General features: G+C 36.8%; 1 protein-coding gene across 1 annotated transcript; it reads left to right on the top strand.

Moving 5' to 3' along the window:
* The first annotated feature begins 16,349 nt into the window (after positions 1–16,349).
* LOC119256745 (keratin-associated protein 13-1-like) lies at positions 16,350–17,100 on the top strand. Its single transcript, XM_037524515.2, has one exon. It carries the CDS (start codon positions 16,365–16,367, stop codon positions 16,938–16,940), a length of 576 nt encoding a protein of 191 aa, XP_037380412.1. The 5' UTR covers positions 16,350–16,364; the 3' UTR covers positions 16,941–17,100.
* The last annotated feature ends 411 nt before the right edge of the window (positions 17,101–17,511 follow it).

Below are 17,511 nucleotides of genomic sequence, written 5' to 3'. Positions count from 1 at the left end.
ACAACAACCTGTGGATGATTTTTCTGTTCATCCAATAAAGTGTCTAAACTTATTGTTCAGTATCTTTATTGTCTTTCTTTATAACCTTACTATTTTAATCATCTGCAGAAAGCATTATCTTCTGAAATCTCATTTTCATATTTTCATGTTGTCTCTGTCCCCAAATATAGGCTGACAAGCTTTACCTGAAAAATTCTATAGTAAATTTAAAAGGTCAAATTGCTGGCAAAATATGTCTTGAATAAGGGAATAATTGTGATTGGATTCTTCCAAAACAGAGAAAAGTTGTGTCATTTTAATGTAATAAATGTGTCAATTGTAACATCTTGCTGATTGTTTTTTTGGTGTTATTTTATTGACTAGACAGTATGTTGCAATAGGGAATAATAAATATGTGATCACCAATATGTTCACAAAAATTTTTTTTGAATACCCATGTGGTTGGTGACTTGAATTATTTGGATAGTTCCAATAGTTTAATTACTCAAAATCTAATGTAAAACAATTATACAAATGTACAGATTTCATAAGTTAAAATATGAATTAAGGGCTAGATGAGTCTCTATCAGATGTGGGGTCTTCCTGTATATTTTTCTGTGTATGGAGTAGCAGAATTTTGATAGCTCTATCAGGGGTTCAGACAACAAAAACAATATTTAGAGATACACTGTAAGTGTAAAGCCTGATGGAAAAATGAACAGAGATCAGGTTGGACCTAAAAGAAAAAACAAAGTAGAAAATGTAAGTGATAGTGTATAATTTTAAGTGTCTTTGCTTGAAATCATCAGTATCTGTTGGTAAAAGTCATCAAGTACCTGACAGTCTCTGATGAGTAGTCAGCCTGATCTTATTATCACATTTGCCATGATGAATCCCATAAAATTTGAATCAAGGTTCTAAAATTATAAGGTTTATATTTCATCTTGTCTTTGATCATGTCTCACACAAATAAAATATATAACGAGGTTTTAATATCATCATGATGATTTAATATGCACCTTGGCAAGAGAGGGTAAGACAGGGGGAGGGAACAGTCTGGAGAAAGCTAACTGGTCTAGAGTAATGGACTATGGTGATTTGGTGGAGGGTGTGGTGTGGTGATTTACATCTCAGGAGCTGGGAACCTATTCCTCTAAATCATATACAAGGGAATAAAACAATGTTCTCTCAATTAATATAAACAGAGAAGAGACTATTTGATTATTTACTGGAATATATTCAAAATGAAAATAAAGAGAAAAAGTTTAATGGGGACTCAGAATCTATAGAACACGGGGAACATGGAAATGCCAAACATAGTTACACTGGAGTGTAAAAAGAAGATTCTGTGTGTATGAGTATATATGTGCATGTGTGTGTATGAGTATATATGTGCATGTGTGTGTATGTAGAGGATACATATTCGATGAAAAATTAACAGCTGCTGAAATGTCAAATATTAACAAATCGAAAAGAAATCATGTGTATAGAAAAAAATTAAGAATATATTTCCAATTAGACAAACATCATCTACCTTCAAATTCTAGAACTATTAAAATCTCCATGTTTATAAATGTAAACAAAGATCCGCTCCTGGCCAGGGAGCACTTCACTTTAACAATACAAAAGCAAAGAAGTAAAATGATAAACAAGCAGAGGAAAACAAGAAGCAATAATGAGATTGATGACAGGATTTTAAACAGAGAAAAAGGAAGGAAGGAAAAATTAAAAACATCAAATTTCAGAGAAGAAAAAGTGCTAAAATTTGATTACTTAACTGGTGAGTTTGTGTTTGGAAACTGAAGGGGAACAGGGAAGGGAGGAAGAACACAGTGGACTGTTGTGGAGGACTGTGGGTTCTTTGGTGGTGGGAGAGCTACAAAGAACATGCCTAGGTAGAGAAATCCTATAAACACACATAAGAAAAAAATGATGCAAAAGAATGGTGCATCATTTTTATTACTTTTTTAATTTTTATATATTTTTTACATCATTTTTCGTTTTTGCACAATGTATGCATTTTCATCTTGGTTATAGTCCCCATACAATTCCCACCCCCCTTGTTTTGATCCTACTCCCTCTTCCCCCCTGTAGTGTGTCTCTGGTTTATAGTTACCTGTTGATTTTTATTTTTACTTTATTATAATTAAATTCCCTTCCTAATACCAGTAAAAATTTTGGTAAAAACAAAAAAAGATAAAATTACATATGTAAGTATATATATATATATATATATATATATATATATATATATAATGTTTTAACATTTTGCATATGTAAATTAAAAAATTAAAGTAGAAAAAAAAAGAATGGTACATGATTAAAAATTAAAATATACTGAAGGGTAAATAGAGACATTTTCAGATAATGAAAATCTTTCAGAATTTCTCCCTAGCATTTAGCACTGAGATATATAATAAAAGATAGATAGATGGATATACCTAGATAGATATTCAAAAGCATGATTCCAGAAAAGAGCAAAAAACAAAAGAGAAGACTAAATAGAAAATTAAAATGTGTATATTGGGTAAATTAAGGAAATATTTGTCTACCAAAAAAGTGGGTACAGATATGCATCAATAAACAAAAAAATGAATGTGATTAAAATAATAGAATCTTAACAGGTATGTATGGAATGGGGTAGACATATGGCCTTCTATTTGTGTTACCTCAATTAATTAAAAATAAAAATAAAGATAAATTAGACACAGTTGAAGAGACAATTAATGATTGCTGAGTGGAATATATTCAAACAAAAAGAAAAATATTTACTGGGAATTCAAAGGCTATGAATGCAGGGAACATGGAAATTATGAACACAGATGCAACTGGACTGTACAAACAAGATTTTATGTGTATGAGTGGGTTGCACATTCCCGCATTGCATAGGAAATAGGAAAAATATTAATTTTATTAGCAAATCATGAATGCATTTTGTGATCTCAAAGACTGTGCAGTCTGATTGAATGTTTTCTAATGCTGAAAATGTGTTTGGACATTCCAGAACGTGATGTCCATCATCCACATGTGCCCATTGTCCACTTGAGTTGCAGCTACTGTGACTGAGAAACTGAGCATTTATATTCATTTAAATTACTACAAGTTGAAAGTTATGTATATGACTAGAGGTGACTCTTTGGGATGCTATAGCTACAGGGGAACCCTCAAATGAATCATAAAATAATGTGTATCATCCCAGAACACTAACTGAAAGACAATTCGAAAAATCTTGCTTGACATCTAATAAACATTAAGAAATAACAAACTTTGAAGTTCGTAAGGTACAGGTTGGATTTTCTTTGTTTCTTTGCCTGATATGTCTTTTTTAAAAGATTTGTTTATTTATGCACACAAGAAGTGGGGTACAGGCAGAGGTGTGGGGAATGGGAGGATTCACCAGAGACAGAGTGGGGAGCAGAACAGGCAGAGTGACAGAAAATACACTGCTGAGGGGAGCAGCAGGCGAGACAGGAGAGGTCTGCTGTACTGTGTGGGTAGCTTGGTGGCTGTCTGGGGATCAAACTCGTGCTGCAGAGGCTGCAGATAGCTTCACAGTGCTGTGCTTAACCCCTTGAACCACCAGGAAGGCCCTGCCTGATACGTCTTTTCATTTTGCAATTTTTATTTCACTATATTTTAGAAATATTTTTAAGTCAAAAATAGATTTGATATATAGCTCAGTCTGTTATTTTAATTTTTATATAAGGCTATTTGAGTCATTGTATAGTTAATCTAATTATTGGTATTAATACATTCAAACTTCTACCTCTGCATGTACTGGTTTGTTGTTATGTGACCTATTTTCTCTTCTCCTGTATTTCCTTTAATGCTTTTGGAGGGGTTTTATACTATAATTTTACTTATTAATATTATTTACTAAACACTCAAATTTTTAGCATTTTCTATAGGTTTTCATGATAGTTTTAATACATTACTGTTTAATTCTACATACATGTTAAATGGCAGAAACAAGAATATTTTTAATAATGGATTTTTACATATAATTCATTTATATTGCAGTCCTCTATTAATTCCTGCCATTACAAATTTCCTGTTGAAGAAAATTACAGAATAATTTTCTTCAGTTTCATTTCATTCTGGGTTTCCTGACATGGACATTTCCTTAAAAGAAAATAATTGGATCTATTACAGAAAATAATCTTGAATAATTGGATATATTACAGAAAATAATCTTAAATAGAGTAAGGGGAAATATGTTTTAATTGAAGGAAAAATTGGTGAAAGAACCTGACAGGAAATGAGTTCTGGGGGCACTGACTGACGGGTGCTGTTCTGGTGGTGGTGCATCTCTGGATGAGCGGTTAATGCAGATGACAAAGGCACAGTGGACGCACCAGAGGTCAGAGACTATGCGGATACTCAACCAGTTTTTATTTGAATAAAACACATAGAAAACACATAGAATTGTGTTTTTCTATATGATTGAAAACACATAGAATCACTAGTTATCTCCCCTGATCTCAGGAATATTGCTCCCCTCATTGTCTTGAGGGATGTGAGTCTCCACGGACCCCATGATCACCAAAACCCAACGCTATTCAAGTCCATTTTACAAAATGGCACAGTATTTGCGTATAACTCACATACTTCTCCCATCTGCTTTCAATTATCTCTAAATTACTTGTAATAGTTAATACAATGTAAAATTATGTGAACAGCGATTTCACTGCATTATTTAGGGAATAAGGAAGGTGAAAAAAATAGCTGCACATGCTCAGTACATATACAACTCTTCTGGCCCAAAACTTAGTATATGTTTTTATCTGAGGTTGAATGAACTCACGGTATGGATGGGTGGGTGTCTGTATTTCACTCTGAGCTTTTTCAAACACATCAGTTAGTATCCACAGAAATTCTGTTGGAAATTAAACCTCTTTCATCATTTTACCTCTAAACACTTGTCCTGATTTACCACGGTGATCCACCTTGTGTCTCTTCCATTTTCTTATCTAGCTTTCCTTTCCAATGTATTTGAGAATCAGTATAAAATACAGTATTTGATGCGCAAAATTATTTAAGAAATTGAATATGATTTGAGAAAGAACATCCCTTTGGACAAACAAGTGTCTCTATTCCTCTGGCACAAAAATAAGTGACTTCATTTCCACGCCTCCCTTAGTGCTAAGCATCCCCAGCCAATATACTTGCAAATACGCAAGGAGTCTTGGCCAAGGGGAATAGTATGGGTTTTCCCGGTCCTGATTACATGTCACTAATTGCATGAGTCATAACATCTGACACTGGGAGAGACCATTGACTTGGTGCTATAGCAACACCATGAATTCAGCTACGAAAATGAGATGCTCATAAGAATACACCTGCAATTACAGAAAATATTACCGAATTACACATATGGAAATGAGGGCGTCCACATAGGGAGAGGGACTATAATGCACGCCACTCCCTTGCTGAGAGTATATAAACGCTTCAGTCCAAGAGGTGACATTAAACCTCAGAATTTTCTCACTGTCACACAGCTGAACCAAGATCTCCTGTCAACATGTCCAACAGCTGCTGCTCTAGAAACTTCTCCAGGTCTGAAAACTTCTACTCTACCTCCATTGGGGGCACCCAAAACTTTCCTGTCTCCTCCTGTGGCTCTTCCTTCCCCAACGTCGTGGTCTACAACACTGACCTGGCCTCTCCCAGAACCTCCCAGCTGGGCACCCCTCTCTCCATTGACTGCCAGGAGACCTGCTGTGAGCCCTCCAGCTGCCGGGTGTCTCGTGTGGTGCCCAGCCCCTGCCAAACGTCCTGCTGCCGCCCCAGGTCTTCTGCTCTTTGCAGCCCATGCCTGCAGTCCTGCTCCCGCCCCAGGCCTTTCAGTTTCTGTGGGCTGTCCTGCTTCCGCCCTAGACCCTCCAGCCCCTGCTACCTCCCCAGACCCGCTGCTGCCTGCAGCCCCTGCGGGGCACCCTGCTATCGCCCCAGACCTGTTGCTGCCTGCAGCCCCTGCGCGGTGCCCTGCTCCCGCCCAAGGCGCTCCAACCCCTGTCGGGTGGCTTACTCTAGCTACAGGTCCAGCAGCAGCTGCTCCCAAGGCTGTTAGTATGGAAGCTCCTACTCAGTGGGATGTGGTTCCAGGAGCTTCAGACCCCTGGCATGCGGAGCCCATGGGTTCCCTTCTCTCAGCCTTGGATCTGGCGTCTGCCGCCCAATCTCCCTGACTCCCGGCACCTGCCACTCATCTTGTTAAGCATCCTGTGGATCTGGCTTCTAATCATCATCTAATTAGATGTCCACACTTATTCATTATCTTTATTGCCTTTCTTTACAAGCTTTTTATCTTCATCATCTATGAAATTATTATTCTTTGTAATCTGAGGACGGTAATCTTGCCTTTTCTCTAGCCCCAAATACATGTTGACAGATTTGATCTGGAAAAAGTCTATAATTAATTTAATAGCTTATAACAAAGTGAAAAAAAATTCTTGGGCGTGGAAATCTTGTAATCAGAGTCTTCCAAATGGAGAAAAGTTATGGCATTTTCATCTAATAAATTTATTGATGGTCAAACCCAGTGATTGCTTTTGTGGTTAGTGTTTCTGACCTTCTCGCCTCCCGCAGTCCCTGCAGGGCAAACTCTCTGGGTTGTGGGTCCAGTAGCACCTGCATGCTGGGCTATTGATCCAGAAAACTCTACCCTCTAGATTCATTGGTGAGATCCATGAGTTTCGGAGACTGGATTTTCTTCCCTGAGCTATGGATCCAGATTCTGTCTTCCAACCAATTTTGCCTGTAGGAGCTGCCAGTCACCCACCAACTTTTGCATTTGGCTTCTATCAATCAACTTGTTGATGGTTCACACCTTTTGAGCAATATGACCAAATATGTTCTAAACAGAGATTCTGTCATCTTACGAATGGTCTGGAGGAAATTTGTTCAGCAGATCCTTACCTTTCATCTGCCACAAGATACTTGTCAAAAAACTGCCTTAACATTTATTGAAGTTAATGATTAATTCTATTGGATGAATTAATGGAATTAGTGATATTAATTAAATATATTAGTAAATTGGTTAATGGGATTCATGCTAATTAACAATAAAAGGATGTTTATGATTAATGAGATTTTTTTTTCATCCATTTTATTCACAAAATGGACAAAAACCCAAATTAATATGACCTGATGAAAGCATTCATTTTGGTTTCCAAATATTTTGCTCATTTTACTGTTAGTTTTAATTGGTTATGTTTACTTTTTAATGCTTTTTTTGTGGGGGGGGAGTTACATCAATTTAAGTCACTGAGATTCTAAAGGGAAATTTTGGAAATTTAATTGATTGGTCCAATGAATTAATTTATTTGGGAGTTTGAACATTCATTTCTTCAGCATTTCTGTTTTCCAGAATTCTTACATTGCTTGGGCAGAGTTTACATAAATAATAATCTCAGGAGTACAAAGCAAATTTCTTTCACAGAATGTGATAGCGTTGTGTTTGCTGACAAAATTAAAGAAAAGGGAATTTGGAAGATATAATTGAAGAAGAAAAAATGTTGGTTATATAGAAAGTTTTATATGTTAGTTAAAATAGCTTTCTTTGATTCACTTAGTGTTGGGAGGCAAAAGGAGCCATATTCCTTTACCTCACTTTTTATGTAATTTATTTATTTGCATGTGTAAGTGGTAGTCGATTATCCTCAGTGAGACTCCATTAGGTCCCTGAGATGTAGTCTGACCTTCTTTTCCTAGACTCAAACTAAACATGATTGGTAAAAATGAATTTTTCATATTTTCAAAAGGTATTGTTTCATTCATAGATCTATATACTTCTAAAGATATGTTGTGTGTTGCATTTCTTCTATTTCACAAGACATATGTGTCAGGAAGAACAGTAAAGTGCTATGGTAGGTAGCACATTACTAAATTGTGAGGTTAAAAAGATAGTATATTTGTAAAAAGGCAAAGAAAACTTTAAAAATGTTTCCTTCCCATTCATTTTCATATTTCCATAAGAATCATAAGAGACACATATTTTGTGAGCTATATAATTTCATTTCACTTGTTTTATTTTACTCATAAGGGCTTGAAGACTCAGTGTGGAGCAAAGGTCCAGTACAGGCTCTAGTCCTATAAGAAAACCAAGATCCAAGATTTTATGACACATGGAAACTAAGATGTAAAGACACAAGCAATGTGAGGGAGAATAAGGGGAATTTTGAGAAGAGCAAATAACATGAACAAAATAGAGCAATATAAAGACAATTGTGTTCAGGCAATTACTGAAAATCAAGTTACAATTGCTTGGCGTAACTATGGGATATCAGGCTAGAGATGTGGAAAAAATGTCTATTACTTCGTATTTTGATATCTTAAGTTTTAGATCACATTAATCTTGGAATTCATCTCCTCTAATTCATGCTATTCAAGCAGCGTTCTGCTGGGTCAATTGGTCACATTTTCTTAACTGTCTAAATATTCTTAAAAACTTTATAAACTTTTGGTCAAATGTTATATAAAATAGTATTGTTATATATATTTATATAAATATATATTCATGTTAGTATAAAATTAAACAAAATACGATAAACAAATCTCTTGCACCCCTACTACAAAAAAAGAAAACAGAATACCTACTAGGCTTTTCAAGTTCTGGAACCAACAAATCCCACTAGAAATACTTCTCTGGCGTGGCTATCCACTTTGTATAAGAAACAAAGTTGACACTAGTTGACACTAGTTGTTGATACCTCTATTTCATGGACAGTGGAAATTGCCATGACCAACTATTTAAGGATGTGGGAAAGACAATATTAGAATGTCAATATAAGAAATCATCTGTAGGGCCATGCGGATAGACATATGTCAGTAGGTATAAAGAACAAAGAACTTTGTGTCCTTTTATTTAAATTCAGGTTTATTGGATTACAACATTTTATATGATTTTGAGGTATAGGATCACACCCTTCCAGTGTATGTTATCACACCACACCCACTACCAAGTTACCCACAGTCCTTCACCATAATCCATGGGGCCCCTCCATACTTTATGCTTCCCCTTTCTACCTCCCCCAACCCCAGTAGCCTCAATTCTATTGTCAGATTTCTAAGGTATGTTATTGGTTTAGTCTGACCCTTTGTTTTGCTTCTCTATATTCCACATTTAAGGGAAGCCATGCAGTATTTGTCTTTCTCCTTTTACCTTATCATGTAGCATCATCCACTTCTTCTATCCATGTTATCACAAATGACAAGAGTTTATAATTTTTTTTTATAATTGGGTAGTATTCCATTGAACAAAGGCACATGGTAGTGTTCCATTAAACAAAGGCATATCACTTCAAATTAGTGTTCTGCATTACCTAGGTAGATACCCAGGAGTGGAATTGCTGGATCATACGGTAGATCTAGTTATCATATTTTGAGAAACATCCATACTGTTTTCCATAGGGACTGGACCAGTCTACATTCCCAGCAACAGTGTGAGGTCTTGTTTACTGACACACGCTCACCAACAGTTGTTTCTAGTTTTTTTGATTTGGGCCATTTTCACAGGAGTGCAGTGGTATCTCATTATGGTTGTTATCAAACACCGTAGGAGAGAAACTAAACAAAAGACAGATGTGCCACTTGTTGTTAGCCCACCTTTGTCAGAAGTTCCCACAATGCTGGCAAAATGAGCAAGTAAAACATTGACCAGAGAGGCTAGGAATATCCCTAGAAGCATGAGCTCCCTTTATAAAATTGATATAATTGTTCCCTCCTCTGAATGTTCCCTCTCTCTGCAACACAGGCTAATGCTAAACTCCCAGGATGGCCCTATCCCTTAAGGAAACTAACTGGCCTCTTGGTTTCAAGTTGGCCTTCGATTCCTCACTGCCCTGGAAGGATCAGCGTTTCCTCCACAAACAGATATATATCCAGAGTGTGATTCTGCTCTCCATGGCTTCCTAAATAGCATTGCTATTCAGGAGCTGATGAAAGCTTGACCCACCAGCATGGAAATCTTCACAATGTAGCATACAACTAGGAAATCAACTTCACAGCATATACAGTGTGGAGTGGGTTCCTCACCATGGGATCCACAGATTTTATAAAAGTCACACCACCCTGAAACTCTCTGCTTCACTGTGCATGCATTGACTGCTGATATGTTAGTATGGAGGCAATACTCTTAAAAGATTGGACTGCACTTGCTAAGATTCTCAAAGATCCATTTAAGAATTTTCTGATTCCTAATTCTGCCACTGGAATTTGCAGAAACGAATACAGTTAGCAAAGGCAGACTTTGAAGGAATATATCAAGGGTCTCATGGAGCTACAAACTGATTCCTGTCTGAACATTTTTGGGTCCCTTGTTTTTAGAGACCAGCCAGCAAAAAACAAGGGTTTCTATCAATCCACTTATAGGTTATTCTGAATAGTAGAAGATTTCCCAATCAGTGTTGAAGGGAAAAAAAAATATATATATGTATGTGTGTGTGTATATATATATATATATATATACACACACACACACGCACATCTATATATATACACACACACACACACACATATATATATATATATATATATATATATAGAGAGAGAGAGAGAGAGAGAGAGAGGGAGCTCATTTTATCTTATCAGGGTGACTCAGAGCCACCTATCAGATTTTGGACATGATTTATCAATGTAGAGACTCCAGCAAGACAAAGCTATAGTTATCAGGGCTGACACATCTCAGGAATAGGACCTGGGTAACACCATCAGGAAATCCCCCAAGACTAGCTGAGGTGGTAGCTAAGGCAAGGCAAATTTATAACAGACAGTGAAGGAAAGAGATGATGAGGAATGTTTGTAGCTCCAAGTTCAAATACAATGACACGGACAATATTTCATCCCACTGGCCTTAGTCTTGATATTTCCCCTCAGGAATGAAAGATCTACCAGAGACAGGGAGAACCTGTCTCCAACAAGTTGACCCTTAAGATGCAAGCACTGAACTGTGACAGCCACACATAGATGCTGCAACTGGTATCACATCACTTCAAAAAAGACTAGATGCCCAGCTGTGGCAGCTAAGATTAGCTGACAGACTTTCTTGGATGGTTTCTTTGATGGCTTCATTGAGGTTTGCCTCAGCTTTTAAGCCAAGGTCAAGATTTTTTTTTTACTTTATGGCAGCCTTCTCCTACCCAATCAATGACTGACCAAGGTGGTATAATGCCTTTTTATTTTCAAAGATGCAGCTCTCTAACCATATTTGTACTTTTCTCTGCTTGTCTCCTTTCTTCTCGCCAGTTTCCTAGAGAAGTCAACTAACAAATATGCTCTCTAGTCTTTTTTGAAGTTCAATGTGTCCTTGAAAATATGCTTGCTTCCCCCTATGGAATTTCTGTCCATATTTTAGGGTAGGTTTCTCTGACATAATGAACCCATTGGAAAATTAAGATTGAGTTCTAACACCATTCAAAGGAAAAACAAAATAAAAAACGGTGTTAAAGGTATTTTATATATTTGAAGGAACTTGACTTTGAAAATGCACAAAACTCACACTTAGACTAGCAGTGTTAAGCCCGAGATGTTCCAGAAAGCAGGCTCCAGGATTTGTTTGTTGTTTGTTTGTTTGTTTTTTCTTAGTGGAATGTTTGAATTTTATTTTATTTTTTTCCCTTACCATGAGAACTTTATTTTTTTTAATTTAAATTTTATTTTTTATATTCCCCATACAATTACAACCCCCCTTATTTTGACCCCAATCCCTTCTTTCCCCCTCCCCACCCCCTATAGAGCGTCTCTGGTTCATAGTCGTTTGTCGATTTTGATATTTTCTTTCTTGTAGTTATTCTTTTTCCTGGTCCCTTATTTAGGTTTTCTAGATTCCTGCTATGAGTGAGACCATCTGGTATTTTTCTTTTTCTTTCTGGCTTATTTCGCTGAGCATGATCCCTTCCAGCCATCCATGTTGCTGCAAATTGCATGTGTTTATCTTTTTTGAATGCTGAGTAATATTCCATGGTGTATATGTACCACATCTTCTTGATCCAGTCATCTGTTTTTGGGCATTTGGGTTGTTTCCTGTTGTTGTTTTTTTTTTAAAGATTTGAATGATGTAAATAAAATTATATGAACACACACAAACTATATTCCCTTTCAGACAGTGTGTTTTTAATGACATCTAGATTAATTAAAAGGCTAATAGGCTAAAGATAAGGAGAAATAACTGAAATTTTTGCCCTACTTTCCCTTTCCCATGTGTCTCCATTATCTCCTTTATTCCCATCCCTCTTCATATGGACCCAAGTCAACCTCTTGTTGATTCTGATTGAATTCAGTCTTTTCAAGTCGCTAGGTCTTTAACTATTTGCATGGTTCTTCTTTGTTTGTAGTCATGTCTCATCATGTGACATTTTTTTTTTCTCCATGTGAGCAGTGCTGGAGTATAATATGTGACAGATGGAAAATAAATTTGGAGAATGTGAACCAGTGATGACATGTAGACTCAATCATTAGACTTATCCTTATAAAAACTAATGCTATGTCACTGATCATTTGGCACAACAGACAAGTGACAGAACAAATTCCAGTATAAAGCAGGAATAGATCTGCATAGTGTCATGGCCAAAGATAAAAACAAGACTTTCTTGGCCTTAATAGATGAGTATCACTGACAAATTGTCCTAGAATTTCTGATTTAGCAATAATCATTGGCTTTGTGCTATAACAACAAATTATAGCACCCATAAATACAATAGGTGGGAAACTAGTCAACTGCAATTAAAGAGATGGTTAGTGAATCACAATATGTAGAAGTGAATATGCAAAAGTGAGAGGAATGAATTGGTACTGCCATATACTCATTGATAGATGAAAATCACCCCATCCATTAAATAAACATAAACTTCAGAATCTTCTCTTTGTCACTTAACTGAATGCACATTTCCTATCATCATGTTCTAAAACTGCTGCTCTGGAATCTTTTACTACTCAGTAGGTAAATAATCTGAATATCTAGACTCCTCCTATGATTCCTCCCACCCCAGCAACCTGGTCTACAGCATTTGCCAACTAAACTCATCTCTCTAGTGTGATGGTCAAAATATCTGCTAGGATCCCTCCTGTGCCAGACATGCTGTGCATGAAGCTGTGACCACAGAGAAAGGAAGGGGAAAAATATCAATATTATGTATATATTTATATATGTATGTGTGTATGATATATACGTCCACGTATATATGATAAGTGAATGATTAAATAGATTTATTTATGGGATGTAGCAATGAGAATTGTGGCTACAAATGTGATGGTTATTGATCTAGTCACCCATCTACCATTTGTCACTGGTGTTTAAACTAAAATAAACCTGATTCCATCTTCTCCCATTCAAAATACTGGAAAAGTTGGAATAATCTGTAACTTGGACAACCTCAGATGATATTCTCTTACTATAATTATTTTATATATTCTATAAAATAATTTCATCATACTTGTATAATATAATGATGTCTAGCAAAGGTGGAACATTTCTAAGTAAGCTGAAAAAGGAAGATGGTTATCTTTAAAAAAAGTGATAATTGAACTGAAATTTAAATTCCTTACAAACACAATTGAATAAAATATGCAAAATTCTGAAAGAAAATAGATGGAATACTAGAATAATATGTAAGTGAAGTGCTTCAAAGTTGAAGAAAATTTCAGATAACAAAAAAATTAAGAGAATTTCTCATTTAGTGTGACACTAAATTACATACTAAAATTGTCTGCTTGTGAGAAGGAAAATATATTTACCTGCCCATCGGAAATGTTTGACATTAAGACACTAAAGGTTTTGGGCCTCCCCGGTGGCGCAGCGGTTGAGCACTGGGTTGCGAAGCTGCCCGCGGCCTCTGTGACGCCGGTTCGATCCCCAGCTGCTCCCCGGCCACCGGAGGAGGGTCCCACATGGCGTGCAGACCTCTCCTGCCGCCCGCTGCTCCCCTCAGCATTGTACTTCGGTCCTTCTGCCTGCTCTGCTCCCCGCTCTGGCTCTGGTGAATTCTCTCACCCTCCCGTGCTTCTGACTGTACCCAGTGCATGTATAAACAAACAAACAAACAAATAAATAAAACATGCCTCTATTAAAAAAAAAAGACACTATAGGTTTTATTCCATTCTTAAGAATGCTACCATTTTTTTTTGGTCATAGTAACCATTCCCCATGGACATATTTCCCATTTCGGGGATACAAATAGGTTTTATTCTATATTAGGAAACTATAATAAAAATATTTCTAGACAGCAAATAGACAAGATATTTTCTGATGCATCAGTCTTACTATTCCAAGTTACAGCTTTTGAGTGCCTGGTTCCTCATTAAGATGATTAATCAAAGTTGAATCCAGTGCCTGGTAAGTAACAAGTTGAACAGCAACTTTCATAAGATAATTAGTTTGGTGGCAAAAGTAGGTTCTAAAATATGCAATGAATATCTGTTTGTTCTGCACACTACAGATTTGGAAAAATTTAGAAAACACAGGTCATCCACAAATACGTATTTTCAAGCCATTTCTTTCTCAGTTCAGAATCAACATAGATAAATAATTCTTTCCAAAAAATATAGATGTCCACTGTTTTAATATAATATGTGGTTGCATCTAGTATATAGTCTGAGAGATAGTAAAGATTCATTAAAATTGTATTTTTTGCATCAATGTAATTCACATCAACAAAGGAGAGTATAAAAATCATATGGCAGTATTAATAGATGAAGAAAAAACATTTGACATGATTAAACATACATTAATGATAAATATCCTAAAAATAGGGATAGAGGATAAATAACTTAACATACTAAATCCAATATATAACTAACATCATTGCTAACATCATTCTCAATGGTGAAAAATTGAAGAGCTTTTCCTCTAAGATCATGGATAAGACAAGGATGTCCACTTTCACCATTATTATTGAACATAATACTGGAAGGCCTAGGTAAAACACTTAGGCAAGAGAAAGATATGAAAGTAATCCAAATTGAGAAAGAAGAAATAAAACTATCATAATTTGCAAAGGACATGATAATAAACATAGAAAGGCCTAAAGATTCTGCTGAAAATGAATTAAAACAAGTTCCAGTGGCATTCTTCAATAAATAGATTAATCACTACTGAAATGCATGTGGAACCACAATATTCAAATAGAATGAAAAAGCTCTTCTGGGCCTCCCTTGTGGTGCAAGCGGTTAAGGTACAACCTATGAAGCTATCCTCACCCACTGCAGCATGAGTTCAATCCCTGGCCAGGGAACTACACACATGGCGCAGCAGATCTCTCCTGACTCGCCCGCTGCTCCCCCCAGCAGTGTATTTCAGTCAATCTGCCTGTTCTGTTCCCCACTCTGTCTCTGGTGAATCCTCTCACCCTCCCACACATCTGACCTGTACTTCGGTTCTTGTATAAATAAATAAACAATTCTTTAAAAAAAAAGAGTATGCACTGGGGAAAAAGTGAATCAAAATTAAGTAAAATAATTGGCTGTAACACCTGAAAATATAAAATACATAGAAGAAAACATGCAAAACACTCTACAACGTTGGCTTCAGTGATATATTTGATTATTTGTCACCAATGGCAAGAAAACAAGAGAATATAAACAAATGGAACTTCATAAAATTAAAATGCTTCTGTGAAGTGAAAGAAACACACTAAAACCAAAAGTCACCCTACTGAATGGGAGAATATATTTGCCCATCATACATCTAACAAGGGGCTTGGCAGCCAATATCTATAAAGGATTCATACAATGCAAGAAAAAGAAATCAAATTACTCAATCAAAAATAGGCAGAATTTACTCTTCCATATCTTGCTTCTAAATGTCCGTCCATGGTTCTCTCTGGTCCTAATTTTTTTTTTTTCTTTTTCATTAAGATTTAATTTAATACTTGGAGAATAATTTTGGAATATATAGTTAATGATCATACTGGATTCAAATTTTAAAAGCTTTTTTTTTTTTTGGCAAACCAAAAGCTATGCCTTTAACTAAATAAAATAAAAGTGATGTTATTTCAGTATCTACCCTTAAAAGGAAGTGATACCTCTGAAAAGCCAGAATCAGATATATACATGCAGTGAATACCAGGAAGAAAAATAAGGGCGTTCCAGGGGATGATGGGACATTCATTAATGCAAAGCTGTCATAACAATTCTGACATAAGAGAACTTCATTGGCTTTGTGTTACAACAAAAAATATAGCACCCATAAATACAATATGTAGGAAACTATGCAATTAAAAAAAGATAATTAAGCTAATAATATGCAAATGAATGAATCCAAATGAAGGAATGATGCTCTAGTAGATTTCAACACCTGTTTCTAGCAGTATATAAGTGCCACAGTCCAGGAGGTTGACATAAAACTCAGAATCTTCTCTCTGTACTCAACTGAACTCACATCTCCTGTCAACATGCCCTACAACTGTTGCTCTGGAAACTTCTCCTCCCGCTCCTGCGGAGGCTACGTGAGCTACCCAGTCTCCTCCTGTCGCTCTTCCTACCCCAGCAACCTGGTCTACACCACTGACCTCTGCTCTCCCAGCACCTACCAGATCTCCACTGGCTGCCAGGAGACCTGCTGTGAGCCCTCCAGCTGCCAGACGTCCTGCGTGGTGTCCAGCCCCTGCGTGACGTCCTGCTCCCGCCCCAGGATCTCCGTGCCCTGCAGTCCCTGCCAGACCACTTACACCAGGTCTCTGGGCTGCAGGTCCAACAGCAGCTGCTCCCTGCGCTGTGCACCCAGAAGCTATTACTCCCTGGGCTGTGCACCCAGAAGCTATTATTCCCTGGGCTGTGGACCCAGAAGTTTTTACTCGCCATTCTTTGGCTCCTATGGCTTCAGATCCCTGGGTTATGGGGATTGTGGCTTTCCTTCCCTGAGCTATGGGTCTAGCTTCTACTATCCAAGCTACTTTGCCTCCAGAAGCTGCCAGTCATCGTGGTACAAGCCCACCTGTGGATCCAGCTTCTACCAGTCAACTTGCTAAGATTCCAGATTGCTTTGGCTGTTATGGTTCAGTCTCTATTGGCACAGCCACCTTTGTCATTCCCACAAATTACTGCCTTTACTCTTAAATCATCTATTTCTTGATTACCAACTTTTAGAAGACTCTGAAATAAATGTGTAACCCAAAGTTAAGTTTCAATATCTGTAGTATTGACATAGTGTATGCTATTGGAATTTCATTGACGATCACTGGAAAATGAAAATTTTAATTAATAAATTCATGTAATCTGGCATTCAAATACAGTGTTCATCTTCTTATTTTCGCTCTTTCTATGAACCCAGAAGCTTCCACTCATGCGACTATAGATCCTATGACTTCAGAGTCCTGGGTTATGGGGATTTGGTTTTCCTTCCCTGAGCTATGGGTCTAGATTCTCCTATTCAATCTAACTTGCCTCCAGAAGTTGCCAGTCATCATGTTACAAGCCAGCCTATAGTCCAGCTTCTATCAATTACTTGCTAAGATTCTTCATCACTTTGTCTATTATGGCCACAGTCACTATTGGCACAGCCACCATTGTTATTCCCACAAATTACTCCCATTCTTTTAT

This window comes from Talpa occidentalis, unplaced genomic scaffold, assembly GCF_014898055.3.
Source record: "Talpa occidentalis isolate TD23 unplaced genomic scaffold, MPIMG_talOcc4v2.1 talOcc4.4, whole genome shotgun sequence".
Lineage (NCBI taxonomy): Eukaryota > Metazoa > Chordata > Mammalia > Eulipotyphla > Talpidae > Talpa > Talpa occidentalis.
This window is presented reverse-complemented; position numbering and strand designations above follow the sequence as displayed.